This window comes from Drosophila simulans, chromosome 3R, assembly GCF_016746395.2.
Source record: "Drosophila simulans strain w501 chromosome 3R, Prin_Dsim_3.1, whole genome shotgun sequence".
NCBI classification, from domain to species: domain Eukaryota; kingdom Metazoa; phylum Arthropoda; class Insecta; order Diptera; family Drosophilidae; genus Drosophila; species Drosophila simulans.
Window position 1 is genome coordinate 27,906,683 of NC_052523.2, and position 22,636 is coordinate 27,929,318.

Below are 22,636 nucleotides of genomic sequence, written 5' to 3' on the forward strand. Positions count from 1 at the left end.
TTTTGACGAACACAATAATGCCCATTTGACTAACAGCAAATGGACGGAGCAGATTCGAGGGCCAGAACTTTTCCCTAACGACATCTGCTCTTGTTGCAAGTTTGGCGAAGTTATCAAGTAGCAACAAGAATCGGGCTGGGAACGGAGTGAGGAAACTGGGCCCGGACAGTCGCCGACACATGTCAAAGTTTCGCAATTTCAAAGATTCTACATTCCCAATTTTTTCCTCCGTTACGAAGATGATTTTCAGCAACCACAGAGCCGAGCACTGGGCCACTTAAGATGTTGCCGTTGCGGGGCAAGTGCAACTTTGCTGCTGACCATTAATGACTTCGCTTAGCTTGCGGCAGGCACTTCATTTTCCAGCAGTTTCATATCCGGCCCTCACATTGTTGCTCTGGCCTCTGGGTGGTCCCCCTTCCGCCGGGAAAAATTGTGGGGCAGGGCCATCCTCCTAAACTTCTGGTCGTGTGACATCATCGGTGAACGTCACGTGTCGGCTACTGTCGCCTCGAATCTCGATGTCCTGGAGTTTTGCATGACGGTGCAACCGACTGAAATGGCGGTGACAGAAATTACAGAGACTGGCGAATTAATTATTGCATACTTTCTGGGGCGAGCGTGGGATAGGAGGTCGGAGAGATTGGCAAAACAAAAAGGTCGTTGAAATTACGTCAGCATTTCAATTTCATAAGCAATTTTCTTGGTAATTGGTATTACTTATTTAATGCAGTGCCACATTCTTATGGGATGCATGGCATTTGATTTTGACTTAAAACAAAAATTTCCTTATTCAATTACTAAGTGGAAAAAGTTTTGCACTTAGCTTTATGCCAAGGAACAATTTACATAACTGAACTGCGATAAATTAGCCTAATTTATGCAAAGCTAAATCCTTAAGTGAAGCTAAAGGCAGAGGAAGAAGCTGGTGGAATTGCAGAAGCTGCTGCAGCTGGACCCACAATTAGTTTAAATTATGCAGAGACGCGAAACTCTTAATATTTGCATTTAACGAGGATGACTATGATACAAAGCTTTCCCATTGTTTCCCGTAGGAAAATGGAAGATCAGTTCCTGATGTCACCGCAAGCCCGGGCCGGGCCCCACCCGGACCGCTGCCCGCCAACCAGATGCCTTCGATGGGCAACCAGCAACACCATGGAAACCAGCAACATCATGGAAACCAGCAGCAACATCATGGCAATCAGCACGGCAACCATCGAGGTCAGAGCGGAAGTTTGTCAAACGCCGCCGGGGTCAAGGACCCGGTGATGCTACAGGGCGATTTCCGGAAAGTCAGCGGCATCAGCTCAGAGATCTTTCGGCAGATAGAAGCCGTCGAGAATGACCACGACCCAAACACGGCGGCGGCTTTGGAGGCGGTGGAGCGACGCGGTGAGATGATCGTGCGCGTCCTGGAGCCGCGTTGCATGGGCAGCAAACAGGCGGTGGACGCTGCCCACAAGCTGATGAACAAGGCGGACGCACGGCACACCGTTCAGCTGGTGGAAATAGTCAAGCGGCCGGGTCAGACGCTGGGCCTGTACATCCGCGAGGGAAATGGGGCCGATCGTACTGATGGCGTCTTCATTTCGCGGATTGCACTGGAGTCGGCTGTCTACAACAGCGGCTGCTTGCGGGTAAGTTTATTCGGAAACTCATAACCAGACATCAAAATAATCCCGTATACTTTTAGGTGGGCGACGAAATCCTTGCGGTAAATCTGGTGGACGTGACACACATGTCCCTAGACGATGTCGTCATTATTATGTCAATTCCGCGCCGCTTGGTGCTGGCCATACGTCAGCGGCGGGGCAATAGAGGCACAGGATCTCCTGGACCGCCGACGCTCTCTAGGCCAGAACAGAAGCCACCACCGGTTGTTGTTATCAAGCGAGATTTGCGGGACGAGGATCTGGACGAGACGGACCGGATGCCGAGGCCGCGCTCATCACGTGACAGACGTACAGGTAGTTTGAAATGGGCGCCACGTTCACCTATCTAATCGCTTGCTTCTCTTCTATTTCTTCCAGGAGATGGTCGCGAAATGACGGAATCTCGTTCTCGGCTAGGTCTGGGTCTTAATAACTACAGCCCGCAGTCCGAGCAGCTGGATATGTACTACAATACCCGCGGCGGAGGTGGTGGACCCATGGGTGAGCCTCCAAACTGGGGCTATAAACCACCACCGCCACCGTCTTCGGTGATTACGGAGCAACCCACAAAAGCACATGCTTTTGCGCCGTCGCATGCTTACTACCAAAACGCCGGCACTCTTGAAAGCTTGGCGGAGAAGGTACATGCATTCTATCCTGGACAGCCTGGTGGTCCGCCCGTGGGTCCCTCGAGAAGAATGTCCACGGGAACTGGAAACGTTGGCCTCGCTCAACAACATGCCAGATTTCCGCGATCTGGCTCAGATCAGCATTTACCTCGCGTAGAATATTCGGACTATTCCAATTCCCTGGGGCGGCATTCCCTTCTGCGATCAAGTTTAAAACCTGGAACGGCCGGTGGAGCTCCAATGCAGGTTGGAGTGGGAGGCACTCTCGGCCGATACGGCCGCTATGATCAACAGAGAACCGGTGTATCCAAGTACGGCCCTCCATCTGGTGGAGCTCAATCGCTGACTCGTCGTTCCAGACCAAATTTGGACTATTCCAGCGATACGGAAGCCACAATTGGGCCCAGGCCAAGTTACTACTATTATAACAGACCTGCCATCGGCAGTATGTCGAGAGGATCAGGTGGAGCAGGCGGTGGAGTTGGCGCAGCTTCAACGGCTGCCTTGCTGGCTGGAGCTGCTGATCTCAACAAATTTAACTCATTGCCCCGAGAGCGCCCCGGAACGAGACTGCAGGGAATTCGTTCCAGAATGGGAGATCGTTTGGTGGACGAGAACGACGGAAATACTTCGGCACCCGAGTTCGATGTACGGAGAGGAAGGGACTTACGTCAGCGAATTACCGCCAGTCCGTCGATATTTACGGCTGATGAATACCGTGCCTGGCTCAGAAGGGCGCCTAGCAGTTCCGCAATTGCGGAACAAATGCGAATGACGCGGGACATGTTTGCCCAGCCACGGGCTCAGCGATTTTCGTGTAGCGCTGAGAACATCCATGATGCACTGAGAAATGTGAGTATATTTGTTGGCAATGAAAGCCCTAAACTATTTGATAACGTCATTTTAAATTCATTTAGACGGAAAGCATCTACTCCAGTAGAAACCATATTCTTGGAACGGGCACTCTCGATCGGAACATGGGTCTTACCCGACCAATTTCTGCACTACCCGTGCGCTCCATGTCCTCGCAGCACATTGGAGGAGCGGGCTCCATTCGTTCGCCTAGCATACGGCGCATGCGACAGTTACTGGAGCTTTCCGCTGGTCCCGCCAGTCCGAGCGGCAGTATCTTGAGCACCGGTGGTCACCAGAGTCCGGCACCAACGCCAAGTGCGACCTTACCACGCCCACACCGCCAAATCGACATCAACCCGGCGGAGTTTGCCAAGTACAAGCTGGATAAGCCCATCGTCGATATTGGGGGGATCTCCGGCATGTTATGGATTCATTTGCTAGCAGGTCGCGGCCTAAGAACCGCTCCAGAGGGAGCAGCAGGGGCGGCGACACAGGGCCAAACCAGAGATCTTTACTGCGTAATCGAGTGCGATCGAGTACATAAAGCACGGACTGTGGTGCGATCGGGTGACCTGCAGTTTGACTGGGACGAGTCGTTTGAGCTCGACTTGGTGGGCAACAAACAGTTAGATGTACTAGTCTACTCTTGGGACCCGCAGCACAGACACAAGTTGTGCTACCGAGGCGCAATCTCGTTATCGTCGATCCTCCGTCAGTCTCCACTTCATCAACTGGCCTTAAAGGTTGAACCAAGAGGTACGATATACATTCGCATGCGGCACACGGATCCACTGGCTCTCTACAAGAGAAGGGGGCTTCCGAGCCTGAGAGCAGGTTACCCTACGCTCTTCGGCGCTGATTTGGAAACGGTGGTGAATCGGGAGTCTAAAAATGCTCCCGGAAGTGCACCCGTTCCCATCGTATTGAGGCGCTGTGTGGAGGAGGTGGAGCGGCGTGGTCTTGATATAATCGGGTTGTATCGACTGTGCGGCTCGGCTACCAAGAAGCGATTGCTACGCGAGGCCTTTGAGCGCAATAGCCGTGCAGTGGAATTGACCCCGGAACATGTTCCTGACATCAACGTCATCACCGGCGTCCTCAAGGATTACCTCAGGGAGCTGCCCGAGCCGCTGTTCACGCGCTGTCTTTTCCAGATGACGGTGGATGCCTTAGGTGAGAACCATTAGTTTTAAGAAGATTTTTTTAAATACCAATTGGACTGTCTTTATCCAATATATAGCTGTCTGCCTGCCAGATGACCCGGAGGGCAATGCGAAACTGATGCTTAGCATTCTCGACTGCCTGCCGCGGGCGAACAGGGTAAGACCAGTCGCTTTTAAGTTTAAAAAACTTTAACTATAGTATGTATTCCAATTTCGTAATTGGAATAATTACAGGCAACCCTGGTATTCCTTCTTGATCACCTCTCGCTGGTCGTTTCAAACTCGGAGCGCAATAAGATGTCCGCCCAGGCGTTGGCCACCGTGATGGGCCCACCGCTGATGCTGCATTCGGCGAGTGCGCAGCCGGGTGCTGACATCGATCACGCTCAGCCGATCGCGGTGCTTAAGTATCTGCTGCAGATCTGGCCGCAGCCGCAGGCGCAGCATCAGCAGATGGCGCAGCACATGGGCGGCGCTGCGGGGGCGATGATGGGCGGCTTGGTCACCGCCGGGAGCATGAGCAATATGGCCGGTGTTGCTTCAGGTAACGTACTCCCAGCGTCCGATTCCCTACCCCAGAGCTACCAAATAGCCCCAAGCCCCAACACTTAACAAAAAACCTACCAATTATTGCCACCACACTTGCAAGAGTTTGATTCCTACTTTCGTTCCTGCTTTGGATGCATAGCTGCATCAGCAGCAGTTTCAAGTCCAAATCTGTGCCACCCGCTCGTTCTTCAATATAAAGTGCGTCACAAAACCGTTCTTACTGTTAGCTGTTATGCAACCCACCCAGACACAAGTACACACCGTCCCCATCACCCACACGCCACGGTTGCCACTTCGAGCGCTATTTTCAGCTTAGCCACAATTTTGATTCCGATTTTAATGCCAATAAAGTGGGTGCGGTGCACACTTTGTATGATTGGAAGATCGCTTAAGCTTAAGTAAACATATGTTTTGACTTGACTAAATCAATATCAGAATATGTTTTAAAACACATGGAAGCAATCAAGTGGTAACCGCAGTCCTCTCTCACCTTACCCTCTCAGCCACTGAAAACACCCCAAAGCGCGTCCACATTAATATTGATTAATACAGAGTCCTATGTAGACAGGTCGGCGCGGCGAGTCAACAGGGCAGCGTGGAAGCAAAGTCAGTGCGTTGCCAGCGGACAGACAGCAACTTCTACTGCAGCAGCAGGCGCAGCTCATGGCGGCGGGCAATCTTCTGCGCTCGTCCACTTCGGTAACCAACATACTCTCCCAAGGCCATCCTCAGCTCTCAGCCACAGCCAACAATCATCTGTATCAATCAGTAGTGGGTCAGTTAGCTCAATCGCATCGAGCCTTGCAACAAGCGGTGCAACAGGTAAACAAACAGAATCCACACAACACAGCAACCACAACAAAACAGCCGAAGGCGCGAACAATGAATACAACAGAGACACACTTTTCCAGAAAACATGCATACAAACATATCATCCACCATAAACCCACAACACACCCCTCCCCTAACATCCATATTTCAATGTAATGGGGCAAAAGATTGAAGGCATTTTAAAAATATGCTTTTCCTTCCAAGTCAGCTTTAAATTTGTAATTCCTGATTTTTTTAAACTAGACAATTTTTCTGGGCAAGTAACTTTACAGAAAACCAGAGAGAAGGCCATTAGAGTGGGCGGGTTAAAACATTTTTGGAGTACCGAAAGAAGTTGGTATGACAAATAATAGGATCAAAACATGTCAAAAGTGTGGGCTGGACAGCTTTGGGCGGTATTATTTTTAGCATACCGATAAGAATTGTCAAGCCAAACCATAAAAATCGAAACATTTTTTAAAAGTGTTGGTGTGACAGTTAACGGCAATAAACTTTTCAAAATAATTTCCTGGTAGACTCATAATGTTCATGTGGGACATAACGTTCATTTAGTTATTTTTTCAGGAAATCGTTAACCGTGCCATTTCCATTATTTTCATTCATTAGACACTAACCCTACAAACATGTACACAAAAACACGTACGCTGAAACATGTTCCTTCTTCTTTTCCTGTTGACCGTTCTGCAAAAGATGAAAGTTTAAAAAATATTTGTCCAATGAACTATTCAATATTGAAGCATTATCTGTTATTAATTTTTTTTTTTGCTTTTTACGAAAACAATATATTACAATACTTATATTATAATAGTAAAGTAAACAATAATTTGCTGTGATCCTTGATCGATAGACGTTGTAATTGTGATACATAAATGTATACGTACATTCATAATCTATACATCAGTCTGACATAATGATGGTGATGATGTTAATGGTGTTAAACGGCGTGCAAAGCATGATTGGCCCACTACTGGTAACAAATAAACATACTCGTAACGACAGTTTTCCCCAAACATATGTATTTCACTCCCATTCAATATGTAAATCATGTATGCCTACACATACCAAATGAAAGACACATCTTATAAAAGCTTCATAAATATCGATAAATATCGAGTGCCACTGCCATTGTAAAAACTTCATCAATCATACCTAACTTGCGTTTCATTGGAATTGCTTACACACCCGCCCCAGGAATAGATTAGCTCCTCTTGTTGGTTAAAGCCCACCACCCAAGTCCCCGACACCTTGTCGCATTAATTTTCCCAGAATTCGAAAGCACAGCTTAAATAGTGTAGAACATCTCAAAGCCGGAGGGGAAACGTATCGGAGCATTTAATTGTTCTCTGAAGTTCAGTTGCATCCTATTCACACTCCCTTAGTTCAAATTTTCGTTGAAATCCTTAAATCCACAGTCCAGTAAGTCCGCTCTTACTCAACGCACACAGTTCGACTTAATTGAAAATACACATATATTTCTTTAGTTAACTTATTATTTAAAGTCAATTTCGAATAGTGTTGCTTTTACGCTTGCATGAAATACAACTCACGCCTTATCACAAGCCAAGAACTTTACCAATGCCCACATACTCACCCGAATCCCAAAAATAACATGTAATTGGTTAACGAATTGGCCGTCACCTGTATGAGAATCGCACCGCGCACGCAGTGAAATTGTCTTTTTTGTCTATGAATATAAATGTGCTCGTGTATGTGTCACACATTTACCCACTTGAAAACAACCATTAACACTCTAACACTAAGCCCCGAAATGATTCAAAATTTCAAATTCTTTCTGCACCACCCAAAACCAAGAATTTGCACGTATTGACGCCCTTGAAGCTACTTTCAGCCTTAATTGACTTTTAGCCAACATTTAACCAACTTTGCGGGACTTCCCCTGCTCTCCTTTCCGTTCGCTATTTTCTTGCAGCCCTATCAATTGGGGGGCTCAGTGGGCTCAGCAATTCCCGACCCATCGCCACTGCCACTTCCAGGCACACCCTCCCCCGGCAGTAGCTCAGCATCGACGGGCTCAGGCTCCGGATCGGGTAAAAGTAAGTATATTAAACGCTCCTACATGGCATTGTGTATGTTATTAGAGGGGAAAGATAACGTGGCTCTTGTAATTTTCTGTAGGCACGGACACCATCAAGCGCGGTGCTTCGCCTGTTTCCGTTAAGCAAGTCAAGATCGTCGACCAGCCATCCAGTCCATACTCCATTGTGATGAAGAAACCGCCGCTGCAAAAAGATGCGCCCGTTGAAATCACCACCCCCACCACACAGGCGGATACAGAGTCGACCTTGGGATGCAAGGAAAGCAATGGAACAGTTTCTCGAAGGGGAAATGTAGACTTTTATCATACGCATAAGGCGCAGGCAAAGAGTTCGGTAAACGAAGAGTCCAGCTACAGCTCCAAGTACACTGGCTCGGAGACCAAGAAGATCAGCCTTGGCAACAGTAGCTACACTCCCAGCAAGGCAAATGCCAGTGGCCTTTGTGGCGGCGAGGACTACAAAGCAATGCGTAACAAGTCGAGCGCTACATCCAGCTCCAGTTCATCGCAGGCAACTGTTTTGAGTGCTGGCTCTACGGCCACATCAGCCCCGACCACTTCTTCAGACGATTCGGATGACCTGGTCTCCTACAAGTCATCGGCGTCCACAAATGCCTTGCTGGCCCAATCGCAGGCCATGACCACCAGTCAGCTGATGTCCAAGTATCTTAAGCGGGAGCCGCGAGTGCAGTTTACGCCAATCAAGTCACCGGAATCTCCCTCGCCACCGGGTAGCGGCGATGGTCTGCCTAAGGGTACTTACCAACTAGTTACGCCTATCTCGGGATCATCGAGCAAACCGGGTGCTACAACTGGAGCTATAAGCAAGTACACCACCGGCTCAGTGGAATCATCTATTAATGCGAACAGCCAGAAGTTGTCATCGCCCTCACGATTGTGCAACAGCAAGGATAGCAATAGCAGGACTGGAACGGCCAGTAGTACGACCGCCGCGACCTCTATGGTTTCAACAGGTCGGCGTTTGTTTGACAGCCTCGCCTCTTCATCTTCCTCGGAAACGGAGACCAAGACGTACATAGGAGGCACCACTGCGGCCAGTGGAGTCATCACCACCACCACCTACACCAATGACACCAAGAACTCCGGCAGCAGTATCAGTAAGTCGGGAATAGGAGGGGGGTCTGGAACTGGGTTGGGAGCAGTTTCGGGAGCAAGCTCCGAGACTCGAAGTTTCGGCAGTACGCTATTTGGCAGTAGTGGCTTAGGTAATGGCAATGGAAGTAGCCACAACCACTCTAGCGCCAGTCCAAGTCCCTTCACCACCACCAACGGCAACGGTAACCACAATACTATGCATCTGTACGGCACCTTGCCCAAAAACGGAACATCCACGGGGGCAGCTCTGTTTGGCGGATCGGCCAACAGTTCCTCGTACCACTCTTCGGCGAGTGGAAGTGGAGCCGGAACCGCCAGCAGTAGTGGGGTCAGCTCTATGACGGGCTCCACAAATAGCTACGACTTCTACACGAGCACAAGCTCCAGTGTGAGCAGTTCGCGCCCCTTTGCCAACGGGGGCAACAACTATCACACACTGGGAACCTATAGGGCTCAGTACGCCGCCACTAACCCCTTCCTGGACGCCTTCGATGAAAAGCCGGGCAGCAACGGGGGTAATGCCCACGGGGAGGAGAAGCTAGGCGCGGACAAGGGCCACCACAGAGCGGCCGTTATGGCCTTTCAGTCGTCAGGAGACTCGAAAAACGGTAGCGATGAGTACGATGACATCAAGTGAGGAAGGAAAACGGCTATAAATGCGGTTAGGGGCAAGGAATATAGATACAACTACGATTATACGCGTACAATTGGCGAAAGTTGAAAAATCTAAAAGCTAGTCTTCCTGATTTAACCTTTCTTAGTTCACCTTTACCTTTTCGGTAACGAAAAACGATCAACTGTCAACTACTCAACTGCTGTGCTCTTGATTGAACTTTTTTATTCCACTCTACGAGTTTTATCGGAAGCATCAAAGAAATCTTACCCTTTCGCCATTGCATTGCGCGCGTACTATCGTAGTTATGTAACAACTAATGCCACACAATGCTGAAAGTGTTCTTTTGAAGTATTTACAGTTTACAAATTTACAAAGTACGATCGATAATTGCATATAACATCCCAATGACATCCCTCTAAGCTTTAGAGTCAAAAGCTAGCATAATCTACATACATAAAATTAAATAGTGCCGAGCTCTGTGTATGTGTTTATAAATACTTGTGAAAGCTTATCCCTGGTAGCGTTAAAAGTCTTGAAGCGCTTGACAGTGGTTTGCAGTTTAGCTAACATAAATCCGAATTCAAAAATATTTACGAACAGTATTTTTAATGAACTAAAATATACATTGATTAAAGTCAACAGCGTATACAATAAATGACACTTAAGAAAAACAAATAGAAGAACTTACCCAAAAGGTTGAACGCGCATTTAATTTTTAAAAATACTCCTATATCAACTTACACCCCTCTGACAGACACACGATTCGTTACTTATACATATATTCCAATTTCGCAGTGGAAACTGTATATAAGGAAAGCTATTATAATGTACCCACGTAATCTCTTTTCTGAGCGTTTCAATGTGACCAACTCTCTTATCTGCAAAAGCAATTTACACGACTATGACAACCTGTCCAATTAAATAATCTATGACTTTTTGAGCAACATATTTGCCTAAAATGTTTCCCCATGCCTCTTTTATAAAACTTAAATGTGCGTATGTGATCAAGTAACGATCGAACTCCCGATTAGGGTTTCACATAGCAGACACCACTCGCAAACTGACATGCAAAATACAAATACATGAATTTATTATCGAATCAATGTGCTTAGTTTTTGTATGAAACAAAGTCTGATATATACACTAATATACAACGGTACAGTATAATATTTCTAAACATTTAATCATAATTATACAAGCGATGAAAAGAATGTAATGTTAATATATATTACTAAATAGCAAGTTAAGAGCGCTTTGCGATTAAGAAGTTTACAGCAGGTATGTTTTCAAGGCTTTTTAAAACGTATTAATGACCAACTGTGCTTAACCCCAATTGTATAGGAAATTACATTTAAATGACCCTATAACGATCTCAATTTTATAACACTTTAAATTTATAATACTTTCGAATGCATGTTGCGGAACTGTAAATACCCAAAAAGGAATTTACCGATCCCGTAGTCAAGTAACCAGTAAATAAAGCTGGTTATAGTCATAGGGGTTGAAAAACAGCCTATACCTCTGATTATTTAACTCAAGCTAGACAGAATCAATCTAAGTAACATACGACTAAAATAGGAAAAAACAAAAAACCAAGAAAACAAATTAAAGATCAGAAATCAGAAAGATTTATGTTAGCTAACAAAAATGAATAATCATTCGTCTTCATGCAAGTACAACTTTCTTCAGCGACTAAATAAAATCAATTAAAGTAAAAAGCCTCACTTATTACTTCACAGTACATTCATTTCCATAACTAATCGAACTTATATAACCCACTTATATAACCCTTAATAAATATTGCGGATTATTTGATTTTAACAATTAGTACGGCTTATAAAGATCGATTGGGAACCCCAAAACACAATAAGATTTTAAATAGTAAATTATTCGGTTAATTGTTGCCAGATTTAATTTATAAGAATGGATAGCATTTAAAGTGTTAAACATGATTACCAAACCAAAGAGTTTAAAACCACAAAATAGGCAACCATATAGTTGAGCAAATTGATTTTTATATAGTGAATTGTTAATTATTGCATATAGCACGTAGAATTTTTAACCAAAGTAAAAAGAAATCGGAAGTTCAGGCGGGTTAGTTACATATTTTGTGGTGGTGTGTCTTGCTTGCCGCCATTGCTGCCCAACTTCTTAATTGATTTTACGGTTTTAACTTCATGCATAACAACAAAGAAACATCAATGTTACTAAAGCTGTCGCCTTCGTTTTAAACACAAGTAAGACCCTAGTACCCCTATTAGCTCTGCAACCCGGTTTTTAAATTGGTTTATCCCGAAAGCTTTAATCGTTGAACGACCAGAATTACACGGTTACAAATTCTATAAATATTCCTTATATACCATATAATAGTAGCGGAGTTGGTGGAGGATACTATGACAGCACTTCGGTTTATTTGCGAATTGTTGTGGCTTCATAGTCGTAGTTAGTTAGCACTAGATGTAAAACGTGGCGGAGATTCGAGCGTTGTCAGTTGGTGGTGGAAGAAGGAAGTGGAGGCAGCGACTGCAGTGGCATCGGTTTGTGGTTTGTCGCTTGGAGCTACTTTTCTGGACCCGATCTTGTTCGATATCTATTTGTACTTGTACTTAGAACTCGTAAGCATAAGCATACACTATGGAATATATATCACTGTGTCATATCGTACATTTAAAGCAAATAACGAAAACAGATTGCAGCTGAACGAAGTAGCAGACGAGAGAAAAATTGTTAACGCAAAGTATTCGTGTATCGAAGTATGTATACAAACCTAAATTAATAGCAGTCGAGCGGCAACTACATAATATAAATAGATAAATACCAAACTAAACAAACAACAAACCAAAACTCGATTGGCGGGAAACCAAGTACTACAAATTGTACATGCATTTAATCTAGAATAGCTACAACTAACTAAACACTAATTATCTGATACTGAAAACCAATCCAACTTTTAGCTGGCAAACGAAAATGGCAAATGAATTGATAAATATGCTAACCCATTAGACATTAAATTAGTTAACAGTGAATTAACAGAAACGAACTAATTTATTAAAATGTATTGCACAATATCGAACACTTAAACATATTAGAGAAAGTAACTAAGCCTACTACAGGTAATATGCATACGAATAGAATCGGGCACATAGGCAAAGTTGGCAGGATGCAGATTCAGATTGTGTTCAAAACCTAATCTCCAAGTAAAATCGATCGATTCCTCCCATGTACTTTCGGGTAGTGAGATGGGGGATCTGTTGTACCACACGATTTGGCTAGTTTCGATAATGGATACGCCTAATTATATGTAAAGAATAAGTGTGTTTAAGTATGCCTATAGTTTCGTTTAATTTAAAACTAAAAATACCCTTTCGCACCCGCACCTTTGTATACTTAATTTTTGCCCACCTTGATAACCCATTGACGCTTTACGGGGATTTTTGTTATGGTTTTTTCGAGCGGTTTGTAAGGAAAAGATTTCTTCTGTCGAACTTAATAAGTAAATGGAGACCAAATGCTCAGGGCTTTAGCAAGTTATAGTAGGCGTAATGTACAAAAAAACAAAGAAATCAAGGGGAGACCCACCTAAAAACTAAGTGCAGCACATCATGAGCATACTCCATCAAACGTTAAGGCGATGCATTTTAGTTGAATCTTTAGATCTGTCATCACCAGCATACGCTGCAGGTGCAACTCAACAATAGCAACATCAGCCACAACAAGAACAATCCAGCAAACAAATTTACAAAATCCACGCAATCAATTTGTTGAAAAGACTGAAAACCATATAAAACAAAAGGAAGAAGGAAAACAAAAGTGAATCAAGAACATACAACTCCCCTTGCATAAAGATCGACATCAAAACAAAAATATTCATACACTAGCATTTTGAAGATCCCCAGTATAAAAAGTCTCAGAGTTTTCCTTGTTTAAGCGGTCAATTGAAATGTTTTGGTGTATTCCCTCCCTCCCGTTCCAGCGCATCATTGAACTTTATCGAAGTAACTTAACAAATCTTAAAGTAATAGTAAAATATTAGCAAAAAACAATACAAATATTACCACCAGCAGATTGCTACCTACTTAATATGCAAGTTTAATATAAAAATAGTCTAACCAATAGTTCAAAACCTTACGAAAAGGAGGAAAGTTTTCATGTAGAGAATTAAACAATGAGGGATAGATCTATAGCAAAAATATCACACTCCTCCCAGGTCGTTGTGCAAAATTATAACAAATTATATAATTAACTTCATCAAACCGTTTTTAAAAACCCACCATTAAAGGAAGCAAAAAAAAAAAACCAATGTTAAAAAGAATCTACATCCTATTAAGTTTTTTCTTCCTTATTTGGACCTCCTATTAATGGCATATGAATACAACACAAACAATTAAGCGTAATGAACATACATATGTATATATCTCAATATCTTATTGCGGATCTCCAAACCTATAACGCAGATGCACGAAGATGTTAAACCACATCGGAACAAGACCTGATCCAGCCAACTGACAGGTTCGCAAACAGCGAGGATTCGTTAGAACGGATAATACTCTGATTTACCACTGCCACAAACAAGCAAACAAGTAAATTGTAACGTTAAAATAGATATAAAACAGGCGGTACATAAAGATACTTTGCTATTGCGTAAATGAAATAATAAATTTCACAAAGACATGGCGGAAGTTCATAACGCAAAGGCGGACAGGCATGGGACGCCCGCGCGTATGTGATTGCCTAAAAAGCAAGTAAACTTAACAGTATAATTTATTACAAACAAATAACAATAATAATTATGCATAACTACGGAAAACGGAAAGCAAAACGAAATGCAAACTAATACATAAATCGTTCCCTGCGTACGAATAAAGCGATGTTAAATTATTTAATGAAAATATATATACATATAAATAAAATACTTGTTGAATTATTTAAACTTTAATTGGGGAAGTCATTTTCAGCTAGAAATCTACGTAAGTTGATCAGTTACACCTACTGCTGTGTCTGTCTGTGCCAAATTTATCGCCTTCTCAAAGAAAATTTTTTATGTGGCAACCATAATCCGTAGCAAAACAATGCGACTCCTGCTGGGGTTTATATTCTGCGATGTCAGCTCTAAAAAAAAAGCTTAATTAATGATTCGAATCATTTTATTTTATCTTTATTTCTCAAATATTTTCAATAATAATTAATATTATAATAATTAATTAATTAATGCTTGTAACATAACAAATATTCTTCTCGTATTATTGCAATCCCAATGCTGCGCGTAATAGAATATTTCGGTGACATCGCCGCAGGCTGCAAATTCGCTCTCTTTTCCACTTAGTTACTGCCACTTGTCTTCAGTTTGCTCATTACTTCTAAGTACCTTCAGCTTAACAAGCTTAATGCATCGATTCCTACGTACAGTTTTATCTTGCATTTCACTTTGTGCCTTCAAATTCAATTGCAATATGAAAATGTACCTTAGGAATTAAAAAATTTAAGAGTCATGTTGATTCGTTTTGACGATTCATGCGCTGCTTTTGTCTTAGTGTTGCTTTTCTGCGCAATCACAAAACATTTAAATATATCCATACACTTTTTAGTTTTTGATTTTTTATATACAATACACATAAGAGATTTGTAGTAAAATTTGGTGAGAAAAATCTTGCATTACGTAAACATCGCCGTTTAGTTTTACTTTATCATTTAGAGCATAAAATGATTATTTTGTCGTATTACCATTAAGTTGTACAATTAGAGAGCGCAAAAGTTTCAAAGTGTTCTTGCTTGGTATATACTAAAAGTTTGATTTCAGAAATGTTTGATTGTTTCGCGTGTGTCTGTTCGCAGTTGAGTTAGTTAAGCAGTTAAGAGTTGAGGTTACTTGCCAGACTTTCTGGCAAGCTGATGCCTGATAGTGAAAGTGTGCGGTGACTAACATAGCTTTCTATTTTTAATTTCTTCTGAAGACTGGGGTACCAATAAAACAAATAATTGGCTGGTCCTTACCGGCTTCTTTACTTTAGTCATTCAATCGATAATTGTTAAATTGTTAATATTTTATACTTGGCCCCTATATAATTTTTTCAGTAATGCCTGACCTATGAAAAACCGCATTAGTTATTAACAGGAGTTAGACAGACCAAGAAAATCAAACCCTTAATAAAAGCAAGAAGAAAGGGAAAAATGCAATTGGTAAGAAAATCAAATTAAAATTGTACTTGATTTATGTGTATCCGTATTAAATTCACTGATGCTAGTTTTCTTTTTTAGTTATGTTTAAAACGTTTACCTTTTTACTATAAAGTAGGAACTTCTGCCTGTTGTGAACTTTTATGATTTACTAAGTGGTCTCAAAAATGCTGTGGAAAACAATTAGGACAAAAGCATCATGTGAAGCACATACAGATTTAGCTAACTATAGGTAAAGGTAATGTATAGTAAAAAACCCATAAACGTACAACGTTTTTGATTCGCGTCATTTGACTTCGCCATAAACAACATATATATTATCTGCTTACAAAGGATATCTCAACTGAGTATAAAAAAACAAATAAGACAAACTGGTATTCTGTACAAATGAATATAAACATCTTTGCTTAATGTTGTATTATCGTCTGTCTCTTCCAATATTCCGAAAAATTTCCCTATGCTTCCATCTATGACTTCCGCGTATTCTTACTTCTTAAATAAATAATTTTTTTTTTACTCTTGCCGAACTAACAATTTGTAGCAAACACTGCTTCTATAATGCATCCCTTTTGTTTTTACTCTATCAACCCTGTTTGTGTATTTGGACTATACTGAAAAATAGCGGTCTCAAGTAAGGCGGAAATTACATAAATTAAGGGATCTACAGAACAAATGGTGGGGGTCTAAATAAACTATTCATGTGTCAAAAAATGCTGATATGTTTCTGTTCATGTCAAATATGTTGTGCATGTAGTTCCGTAACTCAAAACTGTTTATCTCCCATCTTTACGTTGACTTGATTGTAGTTTGTGATTAGTTTTAACTCTGGTATTCCATGTTGAGTCAATCTGTATATCTCTAATAATGTGCTGCGTTCTCGTCGACACTTTTATGTATAGTTATACCTACAATTACATATAGTACAATACACATATATATCTGTTTTCATCTAACTGTTAAAGTAGCACATAGATAAGCCTGCGTGTGTTATACGACACACACATGGCACACATGGCTCACAACATTCGAACATGTGCTCTTCTTGTATATATGTAACTTTCGATTAGTCTTCGCTTTTTGTTTCACTATGAATTACGGTAAAATTTCTTCTTGCAACTATTAATGTACAACATAAAACTGTTGGCTTTTCTAAGACCCCATCACTTATTATTCCAATTCTTGAATTATGTTACTTCCTGCGATTAAGCCGTTCAAGATCACATTGGTTTCGACATTTTGACTTCGGCCAATGCAACTCGTTCTTATTTGATTCTGTTTGTTTGATCGGTTCTTCAATACGAGACTTCAATTTAAGTGTAAATTAATTGTTAGTCGTTTCTCTACATGGTAAAGTAATACTTTTAGTGTACTGTTTGTCAATTAGCATTGCCTACTTTGCGCATCTGACTTCTCGCCTCCGCTGTTACTGTATCTTGATTCAATGTATATTTATGATAGTATTTGATTTATTATATTCTCTATTAGTTATATTAATTCGTATGCTGCTCGGTGTCGTGTTTACTATCAACATTTGCACGCAGTAGCGCCTTTGTATCTATATTATCGTTGGGCTAAATATTTGATTACTCTTTGAACGCTGCATACCAACGATCAGTAAGGACACCGATCTGATCCCCGTCCTTAACCTTTGCTGATTGTTTAGTAGAAGTGGTTGTTGTGAAAGGGTCCAACTGGAATCGTTAACGTATTTTGGGTAGCTTCGGCTGTATGCAGTTGTAGAAGTAAGTTCGCTAAATACTTATGAAATTTTGATTTGTCAAGAGTTCTCGTATGAAATTCTAGCAGTCGTGGGTCTGATATAGATATATATCATTTTGCTTCATTTTGCTTAGATGCTCTAACAAAACGTGTAAATTGTTTATATATAAATATATTAGAGATAGACATAGATCATATGTAAGTAGGATAAATAGGTTTAAGGTTAAGATTATTTGGAGAGCTAGTTGCAGTATGCATATGAAACGCTAGAGTTGGCTTTCAAATGTTTGCTAAGCGTTCTGTGTTATATGAAAAATGTAGGTAGTCATTGTCAACTTTTTCTGTGAGCTGATTTAAACAAAGTTTTTCACACGTGATCAGCTTGCCCACTTCGGTCATATTTCTGTATTGCCCGCGCGTTTGTTTATAACTGTAAATATAGTGTTATAATAAATTTTACATTTTACAATATTTTACTGTTGCTTTTCGTACACGTTTTCGTTTAGATATACTCATTTCATTTTTTCCGTTCTTGTTAATTTTGTATTGTAAATTAATTGTTTCCATTGTGTTTGTTTTAATTTTAAATTACGATCACTTCTACTCATGCTTACGATCTAAATCCATATCATGTAAGTTACATTTAGTTGATTCTTTAACCATTTCTGTATTTTGACTTTTATTACTTTATCTCATTTCCTTTGTTCTTTGCTCCAACATACAAATAATTTCACTTTCTAAATATATATAAACTTCCATATTTGTTCGCTTCTGTATGCGTGACCATATGTCTGCATGCGTGTATTTGTGTGTGTTGTCCGTTGTGAGGTCCTTGTAAAATTATCAAAAAATCATTCAGTTTTCTTGCTAAAACACGTATATGTCTTTCGTTACCAGTATGTCTATGATAATATATTATTACCTTGTGTTTTGATATATACTTTAAGATTATACTTTTTAGCTTAAAATTTGTTTAATTTCCTGTTTCCTGTTTGTTGTAGTTCAATACATACATACTTATATGTATATTTGATCGTTTTTGTATAATTTGCGCTAGTTTAACAACATTTACATATACATACACACAAAAGGTTTACGTACGCGTTGATTTAACTGCCTTTAAAATTATTATTCTCCCGATAGTCTAAACAAACGGACGTGCCAAGGATATATCTCTGCAGTGTCCAAATTATTGATTTATATAGGTTTATTAAAATTAATACAATTTTCTTAAATTCCATTTAACGTTATTTCACATTGCCTTGCTATACTTCAATATGCTTAGGGCTCGATGTGCTTATTCGGGACCGTTTTTCTAAATACTTTCTTACTTTTTAGGTCTAGCAAAATTAAAACATCTATGAGCTACGTGTATGCTATTTCTTCAATTGAAGTTGCGCACTTGTAAAAAATTAAAGTTAAGTTGCATTCATTTAAAATATAATAACAGCATCATGTACATAATAAAACATTGCCTTAATTCATTTTTAACATAATTTCTTCTTTTCGTATGTTTTTGACTTTCTGTCGTTTTTTAAAACCAAAACACAGTAGAGTGCACTAAAATATTTTAAGTTACGATCTTTCTCTCTTTACTTTAAACATACCTAACTCATCTCTACTCATCATATATTTTTTGTTTTTTTATGCAATGCAGTTTTCTTACGAACTATAGGTTTAAAGTTAAGCTTAAGTTACGATGTTGCTGATTGTTAGTTTGTGGGTTGCTTGTTTGTTTTGTTGTCTGCGCGTGCCATAACTTAAAATGCTATTTTCGTGGTAATTTTAATGTATATTTATTTTTAGTTTATTTGTAGTTTTTTTTTAAGATTCCTTAATTGGTTGTGTCTTTTCCCACTAAAGGGTGGTGTATGAACAGAAAACAGTTCTTAGAGTGAGTTGAATTGTTTAAAATTGGTATAGCTCTTGCATCGATTGTTTCTGCTGATTAATGTTGGATTGGGTGGGTAGTGCTCCTGGAGTCTGCCATTTCAGTAGAAGTTTGCGTGCATTCTTCTTGTACTACGGATTATAGTTTGTATTTGTTGCTGCCAATGGATCTGAAGGTGTTGCTGCTGATGCATCTGTATGTAGCTGTACCCGCCGGAGGTACCTAGTCAGGTTCAGTAAACCTGACTTCGCATCGGATTCTAGATGTTCGACTTCGAGAAGCTTACACGAAGGTGATTCGACTCGGACAGCTGGTGGTTGTGCATCTTAATCAGTGCTAGGACAGCCTCCTCAACGGACAACAGTTGCAGCAGTGCCATTTTACGGTCCTTCCTGTAAAATAAAAAGAATGAGGTTTTTAGTGGTAGGTCTGATAGTTTTAATAGCACACATACAAATAAAAAAATAAAAAATAAAAAAATAGTTGTCTGTGCTGGTTTTACTTACGGGAAAAATTTGAATGCTTTAACTTCGAAGCTGTTTGAGGTGAAAGCTTCTTTGATGTCATCCTCAGAGCAGGATGAGCTGCAGGGTAGGAGAGAAGATGTTGTTAGATACCTTTAAAGAGTGTCAGATTTAAGGGTACGTGGGTATGTGGCAGCACCTGCTGTGAGGCTGGTTCATTGATACCGCTCGGTAGGCGCTTCAAAGGGCCTTTGTCTGTGGGGCGATTGGCTCGATTCATAAATTCACGCAGCGGAGGGTAGTCACCGTCCTCTAGTTGGCATGCGAATCCCAGCCAGCGGGGTGCTTTGTCAAATTTGGAAGAATAGGGTGCTACGCGGGGTTTCTACTGCTCATAGCGATAATTGTAATTGCCTTGTCGTGCCGAATCAAGCCATCTCCCAGCATCCATACTGAAGCTGTACCCGACCACGCCTACTGCCCCATCTGATTCCCTGAGGCACAGCCAGTGCATTGTTATGCCCTGTAGAATACTTACGGAATGTTGCTTAAATGCAGTGTCGCCGACGGCGGATAGATGTTCTGGTAGTTCTTGCTGCCCGGTTTCTTGAAGCGGTGCAACGGATTTTGCGAGTAGTCACGTGTTAGTCCTGCGTCCGGCTGTCCCTCCTTGGGCAGCTGAACGGCCTGGTGTTTGCTTGCCATCACACGTATCGGCTTTCCCCATAAACGTAATTTATCAAGGTGAGACATGGCTGTGGAGCAGAAAGTAACACGTTAAAATGGGTACACTAGGGAAAAGTTTTCCGGTTGCTAGATGAGTCTGTATGGGAAATGTTGCTGTGTGTCAATATATGTATTTGTAGCAATGCAATTTATTTGCTGTGCCACAAGCTATAAAAATACTCCTGAATCCCAGAAAGAAACCTTGCCAAAGAAATATTTACTAAACCTAATGAATTTAACTGTCCCTTCAACTCGATTCTTATGGTATTTCTACTTTATATTTCAGAGAATAATTAACGAAAAAAAAATAATTATATATTTTTTATATTAAAAGGAACGGTCCTTCCCTCAGTGTAGTCAAAGATCCCGACCACCAGCCGTCGAACAAAGTCAGCAATAAGTGCAGGCAAATATTTACATATTCAGATGTAACTGCAACTTTATCAATGTCGTCTGCCTTTGGTGATTTATACGAGCTGAAATGCTTGTTTGGCCGTAAAAGTATTACCAAACAAAAGTTTGCCATCTCCAGGCTCTTTTCCGGCGCATTTCCAATTGACTTTGCCTTATTTCTCATATTCTCAGAAGCCATAACACCTGCGGCTCGGATGGAATGCATGTGCAACGCAGTCCTGTACTCAAATACATTTCAATCTCCCTTTCCATTTCGATTTCAGTTTCGATTACGTTTTATTTAATTTAAGTTCCTGCCAAGTCATCCGACAGCTTAGGTCAGGCCACTGTCCAGAAAACGTTCCAACATTTTTTTAACTCTCATGCATTACATTAATAAATTACATCACATTTTATCACTGCTCCTCTGTTTTATTGTAACGCAATATGCTTACTCAGCCGTTTATTGTTTGCCTAATGGATTAAGTGATTTTCAAAAACGAAAGACGCAGGAATATAATAAATTGTCAAATAAAAGGAGCGCCAGCAGTGACAAAGCCCGCCGCTGCTCGTATGGCCTAAGCATCCTTTTTCCCTGCACCCGTCCTCGTGTATGACAAACACTTGTAATAAAGATTAATGTGCAGGCGAGACACATTTCGAAAAGGGCCAGGAGCGGGTTCTAACTTTGCCTACAGCTGCAGCTGCTTCTGGGCCCGGCTCAAAAAGTATCTTAAACTTTTAATTACAAAGCTGAGCCTGCTGACCAACATCAGCGGCAAAAACAAATCATTATTAACTAACAAAAGAAAGTAGAGTGGAACATGGAATGGGGAAACCGAAAAGTAAGTGAAATGACTCGGCGATGAGTCTTTGAGGGTCTGCCCTTGTTTTATGCATGAAGTTCTGGGTTTAAGACTTTTAAGCATCATACACTTGGGACCAACCGCACTCAGAAAATGTTACTCTACAAGCGGAAGGCGCACAGGATGGGGAAAATGTGGCTCAGGTGAGCCCGCATCCGGAACTAGGGATGAGTTTACTACCCCCACCTGATAAACTCCAAGTTAGTTGCAACTTTCATGATTTGAACGATTAATGTCCAGCAATTCCTTGACTATGATCTACGGCCGCACTGGCCAGGCGCTTTATTATCTCTGGCTCGTAAACTATGCAAAACATCCTCTGCCCGGCGTTTTCCCAGCTTCGTAATTAATAGTGGCCCACAGAGGGCCGACGCCAAGTCATTCAAATAGTCACTTAGCATTGTCAACCCAAGTCCGAGGAAACTTTTACCGAGCTCGACTTCTAGTTTGGCAGCACACGCACACACATGGCGTATGCGTAATCGACCATAATACAAATGGCAATGAAATGCGACCGACACATGTGAAAGTCTGTGTTTGTTGTTTGTTTTTATTGCAAATGCCTTTATGCGTACGCTTATGCAAAATATTTGGGAGTAATTTGTACGGCAAACAGGAAAATTATTTGCTAACAGGGGGAGGGGGGAAAGGCCCTAGCTGACAGCTGGGAGTGCGCCAATAAATTTCATACATGGTTGGCAATACGTTGCGCAAAACTTAATCCCGCCCAGCCTCACCCCATCCTGTGCCCCACCACCCAACAAAATAGTCCATTACAACATCCTTCGTACGCAAACACCTTAAACTGCCCACCAAGTGGACGCCACAGTGGGTGGTGGAAAGCTTATTGCTTTCCATTTCGTATTTGTCTATTTTCTGGCTCCTTGCCTCCGTGCATTCAGATTGTTGTCGCATTTAGTACTGGGAATGGGT

General features: G+C 41.5%; 2 protein-coding genes across 31 annotated transcripts in view; one reads left to right on the plus strand and one right to left on the minus strand.

Moving 5' to 3' along the window:
• LOC6730386 (rho GTPase-activating protein 100F) overlaps positions 1-16,355 on the plus strand; it is a 43,779-nt gene extending 27,424 nt beyond the window's left edge. For 2 of the 14 annotated variants that reach the window (XM_016177947.3, XM_016177948.3), the window contains exons 3-11: positions 1,056-1,640; positions 1,697-1,973; positions 2,034-3,136; positions 3,202-4,312; positions 4,380-4,459; positions 4,537-4,846; positions 5,420-5,673; positions 7,613-7,736; positions 7,819-16,355. In XM_016177947.3, coding sequence (XP_016037169.1) covers positions 1,056-1,640; positions 1,697-1,973; positions 2,034-3,136; positions 3,202-4,312; positions 4,380-4,459; positions 4,537-4,846; positions 5,420-5,673; positions 7,613-7,736; positions 7,819-9,491 — 5,517 coding nt within the window. In that variant the 3' untranslated portion in view covers positions 9,492-16,355. Of the gene's footprint in view, positions 1-1,055; positions 1,641-1,696; positions 1,974-2,033; positions 3,137-3,201; positions 4,313-4,379; positions 4,460-4,536; positions 4,847-5,415; positions 7,737-7,818 lie in introns of all 14 variants that reach the window. The other 12 variants (XM_016177934.3, XM_016177940.3, XM_016177944.3 and 9 more) reach the window with 10 other exon arrangements.
• A 2,788-nt stretch (positions 16,356-19,143) lies between these two features.
• Positions 19,144-22,636, minus strand: part of LOC6730387 (polypyrimidine tract-binding protein 1) — a 125,879-nt gene continuing 122,386 nt past the window's right edge. For all 17 annotated transcript variants that reach the window (XM_039295112.2, XM_039295110.2, XM_044923303.1 and 14 more), the window contains 3 exons: positions 20,257-20,473; positions 19,761-19,838; positions 19,144-19,646 (listed from right to left, as the gene is read on the minus strand). In XM_039295112.2, coding sequence (XP_039151046.1) covers positions 19,514-19,646; positions 19,761-19,838; positions 20,257-20,473 — 428 coding nt within the window. In that variant the 3' untranslated portion in view covers positions 19,144-19,513. The remainder of the gene's footprint in view (positions 19,647-19,760; positions 19,839-20,256; positions 20,474-22,636) is intronic.